The following is a 21,837-nucleotide window of genomic DNA, read 5'->3' as shown; positions in this document are numbered from 1 at the left end:
ATGCTCTTTGGTTGGCCAAAACTCAGTAGTGTTCTTGCTGGATCTGAATGGCTTTGCAACATTCAAGCTCCCAGAGGCCGGACAGTCTCAGCTGCTGTTTGTTAGGCACAAGTGCTATCCCAGTTACAAGAGTGCTAGATGTTTGTGTGGAGGCTAATTCCACATTGTAGTTATTATTATTATATTTTATCATGATCTATGTTGCACCAGAGCTATAAGTACAAGCACCATCATGCTAGGCACATCTAATTAGGTTTCTTTCCAAGTGGTAATATAAATATTTTATAAATACCTGGAGAAAGTTTATGCTGAGATTGTAGCCTTTCTCTTAGTCAGAAACCATTTGCTCCAAGTCTTACAATTTCTGTTTCAGGTGACCACCTGTGTTGTGTATGCCATCTAATACTTCTTGACTCTCTATCTGAAACAGTAAAATTCAGAACTGAAACAGAAAAACTCAGAGCCGAAATTGTTTGTGTCTGAACATGGTCATATTAGGGGCAATTTTATTCCGGTGGCAATTTCACTGCAGCCTGTGAGATGCTGTGGAACTTTTTTTGGCTATGTATTACAGGTATAATTTAAGAGAACACAGATTTTTTTTTCATGCTGTTGTCCTTATCTTTACCACAATTAAAATACTGACCTTTTTCCATGAAAAAAGTTGGTAAAATTGGCTTTTATTCAGAGCTCTCAAGACCTACAGGAAGCAGATCAAAAGCAGTACCACTCTGAAGAGAGATTGTAAGATGCAGTGACAGGGTTGTGCTCAGACTGGCTCACTGCCCACAGCACAGTGAGGGCATCAGGAATCAGGTTTTACATTTCCTTCGGATGTAGGTCAGACTGAACAACACAGTCTTTTGAGCCTTGGCCTGGGCTGCATCACATTGGAGGTGATTTCACAACCCTGTTTCTTATTTATGTATTCAGTACAATTCTGGGACTTGGGAGGTGGACAGAAAGACTGCCTGGAAAAATAAAGTCTATTAAAACACATCTTGATACAATTCCCTTGTAATGATTTTGTGGATGCAAATTTCAAACAACTTCAAAAACATGAAATCAAACAGTGGAAAACAGACCTGCAAAGGGCACACAACAGAGAAAGCCCTGAAGGCTGGAGGACTGGTTCCTCAGCTGCCAAAGTCATTTATGGGAATTGTCCCCTGTGCAGAGCTCCATTATGCATACAGAACAATTTATGAAGATTCCTGTGGTCTTTGGGATCTTCTCTGCCAGGCCATGACCAAGGCAACTTCTTAATAAATTTCTGTCACTCTAGCTTCCCAGTCTCCTTATCTTGTATTACTGAATTCCTATTGTCTTATTTATTGTCTTGTCTTATTGTACTCCTATACTTGTCCTGTTGTATTCCTAGAAGTAAAATGTAAATGACATTTTCATCTGAAATATAGGAACAGCTAAAAATGACTTTGTGAAAACAAAGGCCCCAGGCAGCTTCTATGACATCTTATGTCAAAAATGCAAGAGGGTAAAAAAAAGGGTCTAATGGATAATAGAAGCTAAGATGTGGCTGATGTCATAAGTAAAAAGAAAGCAGTTCCTGTGACACAAGCTGTTGGATTACAGTCCATATAACCACTGCCTATTTTAATGATTATTAATCATTGCAAGTAATGTTGTCTATTTAAATGCAAGAAAACTGTCTGAAGTTACTTCACTTATCCATTTTTTTTTCCAAAAGGACAAATTCAAGCCTTAATTTATATTCCCATGAGAGAACATAAGTCTCAAAGCTGTACAAACTTGAAGTGCTTTGAACCAGGTAAGGTCTGTGTACAAGTCCTGTGTTGAGGATGATGAGGAGAAAGTTGTAAATGACTTACTCACTGGCTTCCTTTAACCCTTGGAGGTACAAACTGTGGATCTGGCAGAGAGAAATGCCTAGAGGAATCAGGATGGTGTTCCTGTGATACTACAAAGTGGTTGTAGCATCCAGTGACCTTTCCTGTCTGTAATCAAGAAACACATCTCCACTACAGCCATTCCACCTCCTGCCTGTCTGATTTCATCTTATTTCAAAGTAAGCATAGATTGTTTGGCTCATACATTTTAGTTCCCTGTCTGTCTGCAAGGGGACATCAACTCCTATTGCCTTAGGCCCTGTCATTTTGGTTTGTTATCATGGAGCCTCCTCCAGCTGCTATAAGCAGTACACCCAGCCTCTTCAGAGGTGGGCTCTTGGGCTTCACAGTTCTTGTTTTGACCACAGATCCCAGGTAAGATATGATGTCCTGGTTACTTTTGGGAATTGTAACAACAAGATTAATAATATAATTCATAATTCATGACATCAAGACACCTTCTAATGGAAGGTTGTTGGAACTAGATGCCTCTTCTAACACAAACCTTTTTATGATGATAATGATTCAACTCTTAAAGCAAATAAAGAATGAGACTGATAAGGGAACCTATTTGAATCACATGTCACACATGCAGCTTTATTAGTGACATTTCTAGGCTGAGAAGGATTGAATTTGCAATAATATTAATTATTCTCTTTTAGAATGGACTTAGTTTTTAATTCAGATATTTCCATTTGTGGCAGTCATTTTTTACAGGCTGGTTGCCTGATCTCCTGGCACTGGAAAGGCTCTGTTGACTTTCTTCCATGTGTAGTGAATATGCATTGGGCTAAATCCCAGTGTTGTGCCAGGATCTAGCTCACTGTTATCCCATGTTCCTGTATGCCAAGTGCATTCCCATTGCCTTTGGCTGCAGCCCTCTTTTCCCACAGGCTTCCTGCAAATTCCCCTCTCTGTGGTTAGATACACCTCCATCAGAAACCTGGGTGGATGCAGGATTCCTGTTTCATGGTAGTATGGGAAACTACTGCACATAATGGGATGAGACCTTGCCAAGTAGCATTATAGATCTGCACCAGGGTCTCAGAATTCCCTCCAAGATTTCTTTTCTATGAAACTGAGTTTGCCCCAGGCTATGACACCATCTGTAAACTGCAGGGATCACAGGAGGCCAAAAATGTGCATTGTCTGGGGTTGGCTCTGCTGCAGATGGTGTCATGTAACCGTGGGGATGAAGACACCTTTTTGGTGCTGACGTATTACAAAGGTTGCACGGTTGTTCCCTATCATCACTGCCGTATGATATGGTCCCAGTTCTCTGTGGCTCAGCAGACTGCCCCTACAGCTACAGCTTGAGCAACTCATGGTCACTAATATCTGGAAAAACAGTCCAGCAGCTCAGTGGGGTTCTGAGGGACCACAGCCCATCTCCAGCCTTGTTAGTGCTGTGCCGTGCAATGTGGCCTTGGGCTCCTGGGACATGGTACTGCTGTGTGGTCTCCCCTCACCACACTGCTTGACATCTGGGCACACTAACCTCCTGCAATTAAGAAATGCCACATCTTCCAGCAATCACTTAATCCACTGTCCATAGAGTGAGGCTGGTCTGAAAGCCATCCTTCCATGCCAGGAATCCTAGCAACTCAAAAATATGTGATGCTGAACATCTAGAAACTAGCATTTTGACAGTGGTTACCCCCCTTGACGTGGTGGGTGTGCGAGCAGCCCGGCTCTGGGTTTTGCAGCATTGCCCTGTGCAGCAGCATTGTTGCAATCCCTGGCTCTTTATGCCATGGAAACTGAGGCAAACAAAGGCTGAGTAAGTAGAGCAGTGCTACACAGCAAGTCTGTGGCAGAGCTGGGAACCAAACGCAGACTTTCTGACTCCCAGTCCTGGACTTCAGCTACCCACTGAGCTCTGACGTGCAACAAAGTGAATCTCACTAGAGACATCAGATAACCACAGTTTAATTTGGTTTCTCTGTGCTCTGTACCCTGGGGAGATAGCAGACCTCTGGCCACAAAAGGCAAGTTATTGAGAGATTTGCTGTTAATTCCTCCTTATGAGGTCCATCTTGTTATGTTTGGAGTTGCCATAGGTTTCTGTTTGTTTTGCCTGTTTTTTTGCATGTGGGGCTTGTGTATTTTATTAAGCCCTTGGCTAGTATCTTGTTCATGTTTACAATTTTATAAGGGCTTCTTTCGAGGTTATTCATTAACCTTTCAAAGGTGGCCTATTCTGAAGGCTTGCTATTGAATGCCAATCTTTGATAGATTCATGTCTCACACAGGGGAAAAGACCATTTCTCATAGGCTTGTAATTAATGTTCCCAAAGTGTTCCCCAGCTGCTTTTCATAGCTCTCTGTTCACACTGACCTTGGACTTCACATTCTCGATGGCTGTTGAAGTATAGTCATCAGAGAAACTGAGAGAGAAACCTCCTCTTATTTTCATCACTTCAACAAGAAAAGTCATCCAAGAGACACATTACCAGTCCCTTGTAGTTTGGATTTGCCACTGATCTGCTGGAGACCTGGCCTTTATCTGCCTCATATGGCTTTCTCCTCTGCCTTGTCTGGTCATGTTATGGGCAGTGGAAGGTTTTTGGTGACCTTAGTTATCATTCTAAGACTTTTCATATTCTCAGGTTTTGATAGTTATATCCTTAAAACTTCTGTTTCAGACACACGGGAAATTAATTAGTTTGAGGAATGGATTTGGCGTGTGTAGAATATTCCGTTAGAAAGAGAAAGCAGCTGCTTTTTCAGCACAAGTATGAATTTTGTAATTCAATGTGAATTATAAGACACATGAAATTTAGAAAGTTTTTTTACTACTTCATAAGAATCACGCAGCATGTGTTTGTGGGTTAAGTTCTGGAGAAGCAATTTCTATTATTTCACTCTATCTATAAAAGCAAGAGCATAGTTTCCATTAGCACATACCCTTCCTCTGGGAAATGATTAATTTTATTCTAACTACAATTAATAAGATTTTTTAAAAATAAACTTACATAAAAGGATATGAATTGATAATAGACATAAAAAGGTTAGTATTTGCCTTAAGGCTGAAAACAGATTTGCTTGCATTCTTTTTGTGGATGTCCCAGTGTTTTTTCATAAAAAAACCGAGTCCTAAGAACAGATGTCTTATAATTTTTCAGCTGCCTCCCCCTCGTGGTAAATCTGTAAAACCTCTGGAAAACCTCTTTTCTTGGAAATGGTGAAAGTTCAGCACTTGCATTTCAAGGTTTTTTTTGTTTTGTTTTGTTTTTTTAAGTTGGGGAGAGGCTTTAAAATGCTGAACAAATGTGAATTAAAGCAAGAACAGATCAGTTCTTTCCAGGAACCAAAACCCCAAATAAGCTTAAATAGAAGAACACGGATACCTCAAAGAACTTTGTGTAACAGCTGCCTTGAGGCTTTTCCTATTTCTCAAAACAATTCTCCTGCCCTTCCCTTTCCCCTCCCACTTCCAACATGCCTGAAGGTTGCAGCAGAAACTTCTCCTCTCTTTTTTTTTTTTTTTTTTTTTTGCGTGCCGAGTGCCTGGGAGGCAGGGCATGGACTCACTGCCAAGCCCTGGGGCTCCTGATCTTCCTTGTCTCTTGATGGAGTTGGGAGTTCTGTCACTTTGCATGGGCTGCAGATACTGATCCCTCTGTGGTTTTATTCACTCTGATAGGGAAGCTAAAATGTTCATTACAACTTGGAAGAGGAAAGATTTGGCAACCACATTGAATAGTGGTTAGTGCAAGTGAGGGATGGCTATTTCCTTCACAAGCATCCCAAGGAAGAGATGCAAAGCCATATTCCACCAGGCACTGTGTAACCCAAAACAAGATGGCTTGTAATCAGATGAAGTAGGACTGTCTTAAGTACATCTGCATTATACAGAGAGCAGCCCCTTCTCTATGGAGTGAATAATAACCATTCCAAAGACCATAATTTTCCCTGGGCTCATTGTCCTTCTGTTCTTTACAGGCCTCTCTTTTGTGGTGCCTGAGACCCCTTCTGTTATCTGAAAAGAAAGCATATTGCTTCATTTCCTCTGCAACATGATCCTCTGAAGTGCAGAGTGGACTTGAAAAGGGTAAAGCTAACAGGAGCAGGAGGAGGAGCAGGAGGAGAGCCTTTGTGGTTAAGGCTGTGGATGGTGACTTAAGAGAAATGGCTCATTTCCTGGGTTTACCACAAATTGTGTGTGGTGGGGAGGAAGCTGCTCATATATTCTGAGCTTTTAGTGCCTTGTGTGCTAACCAGAGAAAAGGGCCTCCCCTTCATCCTTTGTGTCTTTCCTGCTGTACTGGAAAGTCTGGGATGAGAAACTTTCTTCTGCATTGTTTATCTACACGAAGCAAACAAGGTCCTGGAGGAGACTGGGGCCTGCCATAATGCTAATAAAAATTTAGATACATTTAAAAATTGGGCTTCTGTCCTCCCCTGCTGCTATTGTCCCCCTAACCAGTGTCAGTTTTCATAAGCAACATCAGTTGGCCTCATCCTTTCCAGAGATGCATCCCTGCTTTCAGCAGCAGACCCAAAGGTTATCCTTAACAAGTCCAAATGGCCCGTAGCCACCAGATGTCCTCCCTTCTCCATGGTTTGCAGGAGACCTGCGCCGTGCCACTGAAACACATCTTCCCTTATAAATTTGAAGTGAAATAGTGCTTGTAATTCTGGCCCCAAGATGGGCTCTTCTGTCTTTCCTCTAAGCAGTGCAGCAGTGCCAAAGGCAGCCCTTAGCACTGTCCTATTATGAGAATGACAGAGTTTCATGTACAATTGCAAACTCACAGCTCACAGAGTGAGCACGTAAGCTGCGGAACACTAAAGTTATATACTTTCATTATGTTAAAATTCGGATTCTTTTCCCCAAAGATGTACATTTTGTTTCTGAGGTAGGCAGTCTAACATGTTACAGTCTGAAAATACAGTTTTTGCAAAGTGGTGAAGGCCCAACTTTTTAAGCATTTCAATGATTATACTCGTATATGAAGGCAATTCAAAGAATTTAATTCTGCCTCAATCTGTGTAAGGATTTTTGGGTTTTGCCTCTTTGCACAAACTCCCAACTTTATATTAAAGTGCAATTCTTTAATGAAAAATAGAGAGGATAAAAAGCCCAAACAACCCAAACTAGCAAACCTCCCACAGGGTCTAACATACTTATTCTTCTGTCCTGATGGTCAGAGCACAATCCTGGGTATGTGCAGCCTCAAGTCTCTGTTTGGCCTAATGGATAGATTCTTTCTGAATTTCTGTGAATCAAGCAACATGAGGCACTGAGCCTGGGTCTTTAATGAGCCAGACCCAGAGGTGCAGGAGAGCAAATCTCCCTCAGTTAGCATCCTTCTAAATAGCATTTATCTTTTACCAGAAGAAAAAATAAATTTGACATGCTTCAAAAAAAAGGTCCAGTTAGCTCCAAGCAAGTGGACTGCGATGGATACAACATGTATTCTGAAGGCTGCAGGTCACGTGGAGAAAGGGAGAAGGCAGGATGCATGGGGTGCATGGGGTGCATAGGGAAGGCCTCTGGCCACGGAGTATGCATGTACATGCATAATTTACCACTTGAGGGCACAGTGGAAGTGAAAAATAAGGAGTAGGATAAGGAAAGCATGGAAAAAATATGGAAGAGGGTGGAAAACAGTCTTGGCACATGGTGATAGCTCGAGAGGCTAAAGAAGAGGAGAGACAACAGATGAGACCGGAGATCCAGGTCTCCCTGTATGAACTGAAATGCAAAATTTTGGGGGAAATACTTTATTCTAACATTGAATAACAACAACCAGATTAACGTCCATTAACAGTGAAGAGTTTTAGGTCAGTAGGGCACTTTTCTTCATTATTTTAGTGTGACCATTTGCATGTCCAAGGCAGAATAAATCTATTTCTTGGGACACAAATAGGGCTTTTTTTTTTGCCTAATCTAAAAATCATTCAATTAAGTCAATTGACTAGCAAGGGTCCTCTCTGGGTGGAGAGGCTTAGTGTGAGATTAATTTTGTGTCCTCCAGCAAGCTCACTGGCAGGCAATCTGCTGGCCTCCCTCTACAGTCCATGGAGAACATGAGATTTTAAACATGGGTTTAATGACAAAGAAAGAGACTTAGCTCTAACTTTACACATTTATAGAAATAAAAATTTTAACATCATGGAGTAAAACAAATGTTAAAAATATTTTCTAGATACTTGAAACTAAACTCTTTCTGTTGTAGTTGTATGGTAGGTCTCTTGACTGATACCAGTGTAGTAGCTCTGGTCATAGAACAGGTGTACATACCTGTGTAATGCATAAAATGGGATTGATAGCAGGAAAAGCAGAGCAGAATTTTCCCTCGGGTCACACTACATTTTGTGCCTTCAACAGACAGCTCATATTACAAAATTTAGCATGGTGGACATAACTAGAATTATTTTTTGAAACAAGAAACAAAGCTTCTGCCAACACAGAAAGCTTTAGTACAAAAGAATTATTTTATTATTTAAAAAAATAAGAAGAAAAAGAAATGCCAGTCTATTGAGTTCTCAGAGGAGAGAAATAAAATGTTATTTCATGAAGTCCACATTTGTCATAATACCTAAATACTAGGACTAGAATCAGTAAATGAATTTTTTCCATCCATCTTCCCACACACCTAGAAATTATTGAAAACAGGGTGAAGAAAAATTATGCCTTGGACTAGAAAGAAAAAATAGTAACATTCTATTTTTTTATTTCATTATAATCTATTTCATTATACATTATACTACTCCTGGAAATATACTGGAAAACAGAAAGGGTGAGGCCATGATCTTAGTGAAATCAATTGTAGAATTCTACCCATTTTGAGGTTTTCACTCTAGTGTCAGGCTTCAGTTGAGGAGGTTGTCAGCCAGTCTCCTTACACAGTGAAGGCAAAAAAAAGACATTGTCAATGTGTTTGACTACTGCCCTAGAGAAATTCAAAGCAGATTAAATACAAGAAGTATGCTGTTTTGATGAAGTCCTAGAGATGAAAGAGTCCTGGAAGTAGCTATAAACATCTCAGGCTACATGCTGTAGGGTGTAACACTGGGTATCATTAACGTCAGTTATTGAAGGTGTACTTAGCCTACCAGCTGTTAACACCAAAAACTGTTAAGTGACTTATTTTTGGGGCAGTCCTTCAATTGTAGTGGCAAAGGAAAGGTACATATGTTCAGAGAACATGGGAATGACACTGAACTGTGCCGTAAATCAAGTCCCTCCGGATGGGAGAGAATTTGCTGGAAGTCCTTGCAAGGAGTTTCAAAGATAAACCGAGACTTTTCCTTGAGTTTCAATGCTTCCAGATAGTTGTTTATTAAGTCTTATCAGAGGAACAGAGCCACTAGCGTGACCCAGGTACATCATAGAGCACAGAAAATCAGGAGTGAGGGCTCTCTATCAAGATTTACACAGCCTTTTAAAGAGATTTTAACCAATAGTTACTAAAAACGTACATTATTTTCACTTTCCTACCAATTATTCAGTAACATGACTAGGAACTGTGGAATTTTCTATCCAATCATTCCAAACTACTTTTACTGCAGAACATGGAGTAGTAGAAGAAGGAGAAGAAGGTTTAGAGAACAACAACAATCCTCCATTTTGGTATTTTTTACTCTTATCTATTTACTACAAAGAGAAGCCCAAAATCTCTGAATTTTTCACCCTGTGACAATCTTACATAGTAGTCTATCACCTAATTCACACCACTGTATTTTCTAGTTCTTGTCTGACCGTTGGTAATTTTTTCCAAGGTTGGAGGCTAAAACAGTGTTGTTCAGGGGCGTAAGAACCCTTAAAAACAGGCAGAGAAATATTCTCAGCACTCTGGGTTCTTACAGGGAAGAACAAGTTGACCAGCATATTTTGTGCTTGTTTCATCAACACACAGTTCACATTGCTGTATGGACTCATACATAGAACGCTGAGTGATGTTCCCTGAGATGCTCAGATATGAATCCTTGGAGATATGAGCATGAATTGCTGACATTTGGATAATTTAATTTTTCTCAATCTGAGTAATTAACTTTGCTTCTTTAGGAAAATAACAGCTCTACAGAAATGTTCAGGATTTTATCACTGGAGTTTACTCATATAAATTTCACAGGTTTGACACACCATTGTTGTGTTTTAACTAAGTGTCAAGAGCTTTTTCAGGAACAGGCTGAAATTAGCCCAAAGATTAAGATAGTAACTGTCCATATTAAAGTAAAATGAATCTAAATGCACATAACCAAACTGATAGCAGATGAAAATCTGTCTCTACTGAGCTGAGGTAAAAATAGCCACTGAATTGGTATTATGTACATAGTCTAAAAGACAGTAAAACTGGGTCAGATATTTGGCTCCTTTTGTCCAGAGGAAACACTTGTGATTCCTTCCAAAAGATATGTTTTCCTGCTGAAATGCTGTAGTAACATAAGAAGACATCGAGACTGCTGTAGTTCTGGCGTTTATAAAGATGGCTAGTAAGGATTTGAACACGGTGGCACTTCTCTTTTGTGGAGGTTGCAGTGCTCATAATAACGCTATTACCTTTTCACAAAATGAGTTAAAGACGTAGAAATCAGGTAGAGCAGCACTAAGAAAGGTTATGGAGGCATTTTGGCACTGGTTTCCTGAAGTGCAGACTGTAGTTTAAAGTGCTGGTGAAACAGTATAGACAAAAGGAGTTACTCAAGTTGCAGTTGAACTCATATGCCATAGTGCCCGTATTTCCCCTTTCCAAAAGAAGTGATGGACAATCCACAAGAAGAGTCCCAGCAGGAAGCTACATTTATGTCTCTTCAAAAATACCAGAAATAAAACTCCTGCCTTTGTTGGGGGAAAAAACCGACAAGAGTAGTGGATGACAATGTACAAAGGGTGGTGGGTTCATATCCCAGACGAGCTTTTTAACTTGCCTGCAAAGTGGAAGCTACTTATTGAACTGCTTCTCCCTGGTGCCTGTGCTTTGCTTGTATGATCCAATAAAAGTAAAACTTAAGGAATGACATGAAAATCCAGATAACATTAAGGGAAAGCATGGGAATAGAGGAGAAGCAATGCAACAATGATAAGCTGATGCACAAGTATAACTAACTTTGGGTGTGAATGGAATAGAGGAACTGTCAAAGTGAATGAACCATTTTACTTCATAGGAAATCAGTGGTTGACTGCATTCCTCTCTAATTACATCTGGCTCAGGATTGGCTGGGTTTTATTAATCCAAAAACTGTTTAAATTTGTCCAGACATTATTGCTGCATTGCTCAGTAGTTGATGCATCTCTTGAAAATCAGGATACCTGTAATTTGCAAGATGACCCAGAGAAATATTTGATAGCTTGCATTATATTAGAGAAGCATTGCACAAGCCAGCCTGATTTTTGGGGTGGGGGGGGATGCAGGAGGAGATGTGCAATGAAAGTAGTTGAAAAAAAGCCCTTCTTCCATCTCTCCTGGATTCTGATCTACTCCTTAATCACTTCTCAGCTGCTTTGAGGAGTCCTGGCCATGTCCTGTCTAGCTCTTGGCATTTCCTAGCACAGAAGGTGTTACATTAGAAGATACGGACCTTTTGAACCAGGTCCAGAAGAGAGCCACAAAACTGGTCAGAAGGATGGAGTACCTCTCCTCCAAGGAAGGGCTGAGAGAGAGGAGTTTTAAGATAAAAGAGGTAGATTCAAACTAGATATAAGGAAGAATTTTTGTATAATGAGGGTAGAGACACTGGAACAGGTTGCCCAGGGAGGTGACAGATCCCCATCCCTGGAAACATTCAAGGTCAGGTTACAGGACTCTGAGCAACCTGAAGCAGTGGAATATGTCCCTGCTTATTTCAGAGGGGTTGGACCAGATGACCCTTAAAGGTCCCTTCCAACCCAAACTATTCTATGATTCTATGATTAGGGATTGCACTATAAACAGTGCAAGGGCAGGGAGTGTTGCATGTATGCACAAACATAGTCTTGTTCCAGCTGTTGGAAAAGTATAAAACAGGCAGGAATGTGTTGATAACAATAGCAATGACTACAGAGAAATTCATCACTGGTGGAGTTAGTGGAGAAAGACATGCAAGAGCCCAGGTGAGGACCCGATCTATCTAAACCTTAACTGAATCAGTTTTAGCACCAGGGCCTCATAATTTCAAGGATAACCTAAAAGTTGCTAAAAACCCATAAGTTGTTGATGCTTGCTCATAGTTATCTTTACCTTAGGCTTCATTGTCTAAAATGAGGAGTCTCAGGCCCCAGCTGAATTCCACCCCTCAGGAATTGCCAAACTGGAGTTTGATAGCTCCTTCAGAGAAGAACACTAGGCCAAATATGTTAAGATTAGGCTTTCTGCCTTTTTTTCTCAAGACAGAGTTGTTTCCTATCATATGGTTATAGAACAGTTGTGGCATAAATACAGCTTTGCTGTTGCTAACAGAGACAGACACACACCAAGCTAAACTTGGTCTCACAGTCAAAGCAGCTGAATGTCTCCACAACTGTACTTAGGACCTATTGGCACAATCCTGCTACATATATGATCTAACATACATGAAACTGCCATCCTCCTCAGGCTCTATATTCCTTGGGGATATTGCCATACAGTATCTAACACAAACATGATCACAAGCTGATTTTTGTGAGGCTTGGAGTGTTGCACTACCCAATGAAATACTCTGTTAAGTTGTTCAGAACCAAATATGAACTCTGAATCGTGTAATTATTCTTCACCACCACCACGTTTCAGGGCACACTAACTTTATTTACATCATCCTATCTCCCATGCTAACTTACTCTGAAAGAAACCTCCTTTCTTATATGTGCCCCACAAATTATTCATGCTTCCCTGTAGCAAGGCACTGCATGACTTTTAACGCAGCGATTAGGATGAGGGACATTAAGAATAACGCAAGAAAGCATCTTGGTTTTAGGAGTCTGCGACCCTTTTTCTTCCCATTGCTTTTATCTGTTAAAAGCTGGTAGTTTAAGAAAAACAACTTTAGGAAAAAATATTTTGGATCACATAAAGTTTATTTACTTAGTCAAGTTATATTACAGTATGTACAGTTTCTATTTACATATACACCTTTCTAAGAAATGAAGCACCATATGATACAGTTAGTATTTTAGAGGAATTTACAGATATATTATTTTGCATCCAAATAGTTTTATCTACAGACACGCATTGATTAGAACCAAATTCTTATACAACACTGACTTCAGCTGGTTTTGGATTAGACTGCTATTGAAGTTACCAAAGAGAAATTTAATTGCTGCCAGCTATCAACCTGCTGTGCTTCAGGATAAGAGATCTTACTTATGTAGTTTCAGGAGCTATGTGCAAACTTAATCCTCAAAGTCAGAGGTATTGACAGAAGGTATTGCATAAGCCACAATAAAGCAACACTTTCATCAGTAAGATTTTTACTGTCATCAAAAACTAGAGTTTCATTAAAAAGAAAAAAGAACACTGCTGAAGTGTTTATATGCAGTATGGAAAGTGAAGTTAAAAGCCTGGAAGTGTATGTGATACAGTATCATGCATTCCTCATGGAATCCGTTTACTCTCAAGGAGCCCAGTCTTACACCTACTGAAACTTGCAGCATAATCCCCTTAACTCAAGGGGAAAGTCTAGCTATTGGCTTTGTAATCTTTATGCCACCATCAAGAAAAAAAGGAGGCTCTGTCCAAGGTACAAAGTTTCCTTCAAGTGAATAAAAGACATTCAGAGACGGCAAATGTAAAACGAGGTATTTAATAAACTACGGGAGGGAAAAAAGCACCTAGTCTGAAAGACCATTCTGAAAAATATTTTAGATGTTTCATATATGCATTTGTTACATTCACCTGATTGTGGGTCAAGTGTTGTATAAACTGCTTGTATTTTTTGCGCTATCTAATTCATGCTTTTCATATTTTTGCTTCGCTAGACATGGGATCTAATGGCTGGAAGAAAACAATGTTACTCTGAGGACAGTTGTTATGACACACGCAGGTGTTGATCAACATCATTGGCTTTTTTAGGACTTTGCCCTGGGGACAGTGGAACTCAACCTGGATGGTTTTGGTGTTGTGTGGGGTGCAGCAGCGCCCATCGCTGCAGAGGCCGCAGTAACGGGGTCTGTACGTCTGCACGCTCGTGCAGTTCTTGTATTCGTAGTGAACGGCTCTCACCGACTTCTTCGTTCGGTTACATTTCTTCCCTTTCTAACAGAAATATGAAGAGACAATAAGTATATCATTGCATAAGACAGCATTTAACAACTGACATGCAAAGATACAGGTCTACTCTGAAAATTTGAATTTGTTGTCTTTATTCATTCAACAGCAAGAAGACTCGGAAACTGCTTCAGTAGTTAGTTACACGTAACACCTGCAAGATCTGCCCTTTGACAGCAGTGTGTTACCGGACCAGTAATGAAAGAAAAATAATTAAACTCCACTCTTGTCATCTGAGACAAACCCAGTCTACATTCATTAAGAAACTATACTGAAAAACTTCTCAGTCTAGTGTAGTTCCATCAGAGAATCAGCAAGTCAAATGAGCAAGTTACAGGACTAGATTCAGGGAAATAAAAAGAGGGTAAAATAAACTGCAAAAGTCATCACCCATTCCTGTGACTCAAGGCAGAACCAGATTTAGCCACGTTATTTTTAACAAATGATTGACTAACTTGTCCTTGGAAATCTTCAATGACAGAGACTCCACATCTGCTGCAGACAACCCTAAGAGTTCACTATTCTTACTGCTTGGAACATTTTCACTCACATCTTAATTTTTATGCAGTCTAAACTCACCATTTCTTGTTATATCCTCCATGGACTCAAAACAGGCTGCAATATCTGAACACGGTTATGAGAACACATCTCTCTTCTCTTGCATTCAGAAGAAGTTCAGTTCTTTCTGGTTTTCCCTAGATGAACATGTTTTCTAGACCTCTGATCATTCTTGTTAATCTCCTCAACCCCCCCCCACATGTTTCATCTCCTTTATAAAACACAGTACTTAAAACTGCAGAGACTGTTCGGCAAAGGCCTTAGAAATGCTTTCCGACACTCAGAACATTACAGAAATTGATGGGCCTCTTACGTAGATACATGTTATTCTCCCTGATAGAAACACTTAATGTGGAGAAGAAACAAAAAAAGTCATCTCCCTTAGATAAAATTATTTTTTTACATCAGAAATGTCAGTCTTGGGTTTGTTTTTTGGAGAAAAAACATCATAAAGATTAAGATAAGGTTTACTTTATCAAGCAGACATTTCATACATTTCTCTGCTGTTCCAGATGCTCAACAGACTAGAAATCTGATATATCCATTCTGTATTACTGAAGCAACTCTGATGTATATGTACAGGTAGTACAGTTGCATTTGTGGGAGAAGTTACACTTTGTGAACTGTCAAAATAATCTGCACATGCAATATATGTGATCTGTTTGGGATGACTTAAAATTATTATAGAATCATAGACCACTTTGGGTTGAAAAGGACCTTTAAAGGCTATCCAATCCAACTCCCTTGAAATAAGCAGGGACATGTTCCACTAGATCAGGTTGTTCAGAGTATTGTCCAGCCTGACCTTCAATGTTTCTGGAAATGGGGCACCTACCACCTCCCTGGGTAACCTGTTCCAGTGTCTCACCACCCTCATGGTACAAATTTTTTTTTCCTTATATCTAGTCTGAATCTACCTCTTTTAGTTTAAAACTATTACCCCTTGTCCTATCTACAGGCTCTACTAAAAAGTCTGTTTCCACCTTTCTTTTAGGCCCCCTTTAAGTACTGGCAGGGACTGTAGGGTCTCCCCAAAGCCTCCACTCCTCCAAGTTGAACAATCCAAACTCCCTCAGCTTTACCTCATAGGGGAGGTGCTCCAGTCCTCCGACCACCTTGGTGGCCCTCCTCTGGATTAACTCCAGTAAGTCCATGTCTTTCCTGAGGGCCCCAGAGCTGGACACAGTGCTCCAGGTGGGCTCTCACCAGCGTGCAGCAGAGGGGCAGAATCACCTCCCTTGACCTGCTGGAGGTGCAGCACAAAGCTACTGAGCAAACACAGCAAGTCTAATGCTTTACCAAAACCACTTAGCTTGCTGCACATGTGCTGTTGCATCTGGAGCATTATAGACCATAAAATTCCAGCTTTAGAACTAGAGCTGAAGAGATGCTGCTGCCTTGCTTCACTCCCTGCAGCATACCTTATCAGATGACTCTTCATTTTCACATGGTCTTATGATACAAAGTCGTGTCTGCTTCACCATTTCACACTGTTGATTCTTGTTAGTAACACGGGTGGAAAAGCCCATTCCACAGCTTTTGGAACAAGCACTCCATTCTGTTGTCTGCTCAATACAATTGGCACTTGAATCTGACACATCGATTCCGAGTGTGGCCTCCTGTCTGTAGGCTGGAGACAAAACCCCACAGAATTTTATTACAAGAAAAAGTCACGTGAAACCTCAGTATGTAATTGAGCTCTATCATATCTGGGAAGGAACATGTGAGACAAAACAAGGTTCAAAATCCATGCTTTTGACAGGATTTAGAAATTTTAAAAGCTGTCTTTTTAGGAATCCTGAATGGCAACTTCCTAAAACTAAAAAAAAAAAAAACCAACCCAAACTAGAAAGGTGCGTATCACTGTAATCAGCAAAGAATTTAGATTCAGTTCCCTCAAGTCCACAGCTGGAAGAATTACTACGAACTTTTAAACCAGTTTAGAATCCTAAGAGATTTTTATTCCTCACCCTTTCTAATGGAAATATATCACGAATCTGTTCTAAAGCTATGTCATAAAAATATTTATATTAGGTATGAGTGGACAGAGGCTGAATGATTTATCTAAACTAATAAACAGAATGGAACTAAAGTCCTTTTACTCCTGAGAGTCGTAAAATCACCCCATCTTGTCAATTATTGACAGACTACAGCCAGGGTGATGGCGGGGAGGGAGGAGGGAAGCCATTTCCAGGAGCTATCACAGGTACTTAAAGCCATGGTCAAGCCTGACCACTGTCCTGCCCTCCTGGCAATGTTAAGCTGCACTATGCAAATATTGCTAAGGCACAGTTTGGTTCACTGATCAAAGCAGGAGCAAACAGGAGACAACACAACTGAGCCGTCAGTCAGAGCTCTTGCTGTTAAGCTCCTCTAAAACAGCCTTTCTGCCTTTTGAATGGCAAAGATCCAAAAAAGGTGGCCTCCCAAGAGGGATGGCCATTGCTAAAAGAATGCAGACAATTTGTCTGTAGGTATTTTATGAATTACCCTGTCACTGTCAGACCAACCAAAGAAAAGGAAAGGTAATAAAAAGTGTCACTTTTTGTTTATGCGCTTTAAAACTAACACTTCATAGCACACTGAAAAGCTATTAAAGCTTTTCTTCCTCAATCCTTTCTCACTTCTTTTTTAAACGGATTAGCTGAGTTTTGGCATAACTAACTGCCCAAGATCACAAAGAGCAGTGCCTGGAAGAGAATGCAGTGCCCTCTACTCTCAGTAGAAAGTTATGAAAATTCATGTTAAACTAATAACATAATTTAAAGGGGATGGAGATAGAATGTAGTAGAAAAAATGAAAATAGAGAAAAACTGAAAAAGGGGAAAATATTATCTAGCTTTTTAAAAAGCCTGAGTTCTGCACTTTGGAGTGGGTTAGGTTTTCTTACAAATCCATTCACTGTGTTTATAACCACTGCTTCTCCAAGTACTCTGTAGTGTTTTTAGTGCCAACAATAAATACGAGCACTCTAGCATAGACAGGCTGGAATTTGTTGGCATTTTAGCTGCCATGCTGACCACTTCTAAGACCTGCAGGATTCAGGGCGGAAAAAAATCTCTTGTAGACAAAGCTGTTATAATAGTACATATGTTGTAACATATTCTTGCAGAGCAACTAGCAAGACTGCAAGGGAGTTTTTTCGGTTGGGGTTTTTTTTTGGTTTTTTTTTTTTTTGTGTGGGAATGTTCAGAGGGTTAGTATCTTGTCCCTGTTTTATTCTGGTCACAGAACTAATGTGTACCAGATAAACAGAAATTTAAAAATTGGGAACTAACTTAATTAACTTTTAAAACTGCTATGCACGTTCATCCTCTGAATCTTTTCTTTTACCTGTTGAGTTCTGCCTTTATTCATAACCTGGTATATCTACTAGTCACTCGAGGTGAGAAAAAAGATTAGGAAAAAAATCGACCATGCAAGCAACGTGCAACCCTGTGGACATTTTCAGTATGCTGTCACCTCCTCCTCACAATTACTACGATAATTAATTTTAATTTCCTCACCAGCCATAGCAAAACCTCCCAAAATCACTTCATCGTCAGGGTCGCAGACCCACTTCTCACAGCACTCTCCAGGGACTTCGACTTTTCTGGGGAAGGGGCAGTCGGGCCCGGGGAGCAGCAGGTCCAGGTTGCAGCGGGGCACGCAGCCGATCTGGCCGTCGCGGCAGGTGCACTGGTACTTGCAGCTGGGCTGGAACGTCTCCCCATTGCGATAAATCATCCCATCAAACACGCAGTTGTCTCCCTCCAGCACTAGTGGGAAAAGGGGAGGCTATCGTAAGGGCGGAGGGCACTCGGACACTCCCCGGCCCTCCCAGCCCCTCGGCGGCCGCACAGGCACCTTCCGCAGCATCAGGGGCAGTCTCCCGTGGCGCTGGCGGTGCGGAGGATCACCCGCTTCGCCGGAGGCCAGGCGGGAGAACTGCGGGACAGCGGGCCCGGCCCGGGGAGGGTCTCCCCGCCGCCCCCGGAGGGCCGCCGCAGGCGGGGCACGTCCCACGGCCGCCACCTACCCATGCAGATGCCGGCGGCCGCGCCGTCCTCGGGGCCGCGGTCGCAGTAGAGGCCGCTGCTCTCGTCGCAGGGCAGCAGCGCGGAGCAGCGCTCGCCGCGCTGCCGGGCGCACACCAGGCAGCAGGAGCAGCCGTCCAGCACGGCGGGCACGCCCGGGGCGCAGCGCGGCGGCTCGGCCGGGCAGCGCCCGCCGCACAAACGGGGACATGCCGGCTCCCGGCCGCTCACCTGCGGGGACAGAGCGGCCCCGGGGGCCGGGTCACGGGGCCGGACCGGCCGCCAGTTCCCCACAGCCGCCGGCCCCGCCGGGCGCCCCGCACTTGCCTCGCACGGCCGGAGGAGGAGGAGGAGCAGCAGCAGGGCGGGCAGGTCCTGCCCGCTGCCCGTCGCCATGGTCCTGGCCGCCGCCTGCCCGCCGCCCTCTCGGCTCTGCCGGCAGAGCCATTGCAGCCGCTTTTATAGAGGCGGTCGGGGACCCCCCTCCGCCACCACCCCCGCACGGCGGGCAGCGCGGGCCAGAGGCGGGGAGCTGGAGCCGGGCCGGGCGTTCCGCTCCCCCCGTTCCCTCCGCCACCTGCCCCGGCGGCGCCGAGCCGCTGCCCTGCCCTGCCCGGCGCCGGGCGCGACCCCTCTGCCCAGGGGCGGTGCATGGAGCGGGGACCGGAGCCCCGAGGGCAGAGCCGGCCCCTGCCCGGAGGTTGGGCTGGCCCAGTGGTTGAAGTCGAGAAGCTACCGCCGAGGGGGCTACCACCCTGTGCCCGGCCCTGCGGCCCCTTTCCCGCCCCGTGTGCCCGCAGTGTCCTTCCCCACACGGGCCGGGGTGCGGCCACACGCCCTGGGGAGGCACGGTGCTGCCTCGCAGCTCTGCGCGGCTACTCCGCGGTCTCTGGCATCGCCGGGATGGCTGGGCAGTGCTTGGCGCTGGAGACCAGCCTCCCCAAAGCCAAACACCTCTCGGGCCTACACTGCTCCTGACCCAGGCGTTGAAGCGTTTTGGACACAGAACTCTTTAAAGTCAGAGGCACTGTTCTTTACTACAGAGGTGCAGGTGTATGAGCTGATGGGAAACAGATGTTGCATAGGGAGTCCTTCCTGCTCTGTGTAAAAGGGTGCGTTGGAGTGGTTATGGACTATTCAGTGCCTACATGGTGTGTGCAACCACAGGGGATACAGAGCCAACAGGCTAGGCCTCAGGAATGCTTTGTAGAAGTAACTCCAGTGCTCTGTGCTGTTATTTTAGCATGTGCAGGACAGATTTAAGGCCAACTGTAAGGGAGACTAAATCTGTTAACAGGTTTTACTCATCAGGAATTGCCTTCTGCCTAAGGCAGGCCTTCTTAGGACTTGCTAGGATACAGATATTCTTTATCCGTAGTTGTCTGAGGCAGATAATACACACTGGATTCTGTTATGGCTTGTTAAAGAGAAAATATTTGAAAAATAAACAACACTTGTCGACAGACTAGTGAAAACAAGATGTCTTCTAAGTTTAAGACATGACAAAAGTGGTACTCATGAATTTACAAGGCTATTGTAGCACTATACCAAAGCAAAAGTCAACACAAAACCAGAAATGGCAAGATAGAAGTTTTGGTTAGGATGAAAGTGACCATTCCTTTCTTCATGCTGAGTGACAACAGCGGGGTTTCTGAAAAATCCTGGCATTTTGGGGAAAGCAGACTTCACTGGTGCCAGAACACGTAATCTCTGGACATCTATTGGTCCTCAATTTTGCCTCAGTCCTAAACAGCATGACCAGCCCAGGGCAACACTGGATTGTTCAAACATTAGCAGCTTGAGTATGAGTTTGAGCTTAAGTCATCCACTGCCTGACAGGTCATTTTCCCTTCCTTCTCTCTCTTTTTTTTTTTTTTTTTTGCCTTGCTTTTTTTTATCTGTGACTTAGGCAGTCAGTGCAGCCACTTTTTACAGCACCTTGCTTGTGAACAGAATAACCAGTGCTCTTGGCCTGGCATGAAGATTTGCTAAAAAGAAGTAAGGCTGTTCCTGTAGTTTTCCCAGAAGCAAGGCTGTGAGCCAGAGGGCACATACAAGACTTGTTTTTGCCTATCCCTCTGTTTGTGAATCTGCTGAGGTTTTCAGTGCCGATAATCATTCACAGTCACTGAAAGTTTCCTTACCGTTCAATGAGATTACTTCACACCATTCTTAAATATCTTCTGGTGTCCAAAAAAAGGTTTCACTACATAAAACTGCAGAAAAAAAACAAAGAAATTAAAAAAAATATTTGCCAGCATACTTAATTTAGAAAAAAACCCCCTCTTTTACATATGTTTAATAGATTTATTAAAGCTTTCTTTGTTTATGAACACTCTATTTGTTTATGAAATACCAGTTATGAAAATGAGATTATGCTACATTTTAGTACAGTAAGCCCAAATATACTGTCCCGGACATTTCAGTTCCACCATGCATAATTTGGAGTCCATTGAACTATCAGTTCTCGGATGCTGGTTCATCTTCCTAACTGTGAATCTTCTTGTACTTGTCTTACAACTTTACAAAGTGTGCCATACAGTTCTTATCTTATGAAAGTAGCCTATGTTACTTCTCATAGAGTAAAATAATAATCAGTGGAGGGGTTTCATGCTGGTTCAGCTGGCAATGAATAGCATTTATTCATGGTACAAAATTAGTAAGTACAAATAAATATTTTAGTTTCTCTGTGTTCGTTTTTTTAAAAGAACTGTACTTAAGTGAGTTAATATTTGGGTTGCCACCTTGGCTGTAGCTGTTGCAAAGAGTAATCCCTCCTAAGATGTAAAGAAATTAACCTCTGTTCTTCGCTTTGCTGGGAAACACAGTTGGAGAACAGTGTTGAGAAGTGTAAGTTCAGGAACAGAGCCCGGGAATAAGAATACACTTAAAGGTTTTTCTGCGCCACCAAAATGCTGAAGAAAGCTGTATCTAAAAGACTGGAAACAGAGTTACAAATAAAACTGGCTCAACTATTAGAGCGTTTCTGGTGGTTGATCCTATATCTATCCAGAGGTGTCAGGGTATCTATCAAGCATTAAAAAAATTCAAATATTCATAGTAGTATCTCTCTGTTTAAAGCCAGCTGCCTGTGAAAGTCACTGCTTCACAATGTGGCTCCACAAAGTTATCATCCATTCTTCGTGTATGAGAAGTGATGCTATTTTTAGACTAAAATTATCATAAACACCATATCCTTCTCTTTCTCTTTCTGCTCTTTTGTCC

General features: G+C 42.3%; 1 protein-coding gene across 2 annotated transcripts; it reads right to left on the bottom strand.

Annotated features, from left to right (window-relative positions):
- Positions 1–12,828: 12,828 nt before the first annotated feature.
- CCN3 (cellular communication network factor 3) lies at positions 12,829–19,054 on the bottom strand. Of its 2 annotated transcripts, XM_042036311.1 has the most exons (5): positions 18,940–19,041; positions 18,615–18,843; positions 18,103–18,354; positions 16,018–16,226; positions 12,829–14,026 (listed from the first exon to the last, which is right to left on the bottom strand). In XM_042036311.1, exons 1-5 carry the CDS (start codon positions 19,006–19,008, stop codon positions 13,730–13,732), a joined length of 1,056 nt encoding a protein of 351 aa, XP_041892245.1. In that variant the 5' UTR covers positions 19,009–19,041; the 3' UTR covers positions 12,829–13,729. The 2 variants fall into 2 exon arrangements, with proteins under 2 accessions (XP_041892245.1, XP_041892244.1); XM_042036310.1 differs by having other exon boundaries at positions 18,615–19,054.
- Between the last annotated feature and the right edge of the window lie 2,783 nt (positions 19,055–21,837).

The sequence above is a fragment of the Corvus kubaryi genome, unplaced genomic scaffold, assembly GCF_017639235.1.
Source record: "Corvus kubaryi isolate FWS band 111438036 unplaced genomic scaffold, C.kubaryi_AGA036_p1.0 37385, whole genome shotgun sequence".
Lineage (NCBI taxonomy): Eukaryota > Metazoa > Chordata > Aves > Passeriformes > Corvidae > Corvus > Corvus kubaryi.
The sequence above is the reverse complement of the archived record's forward strand: the minus strand, read 5'-3'. Positions and strand labels throughout refer to the sequence as shown.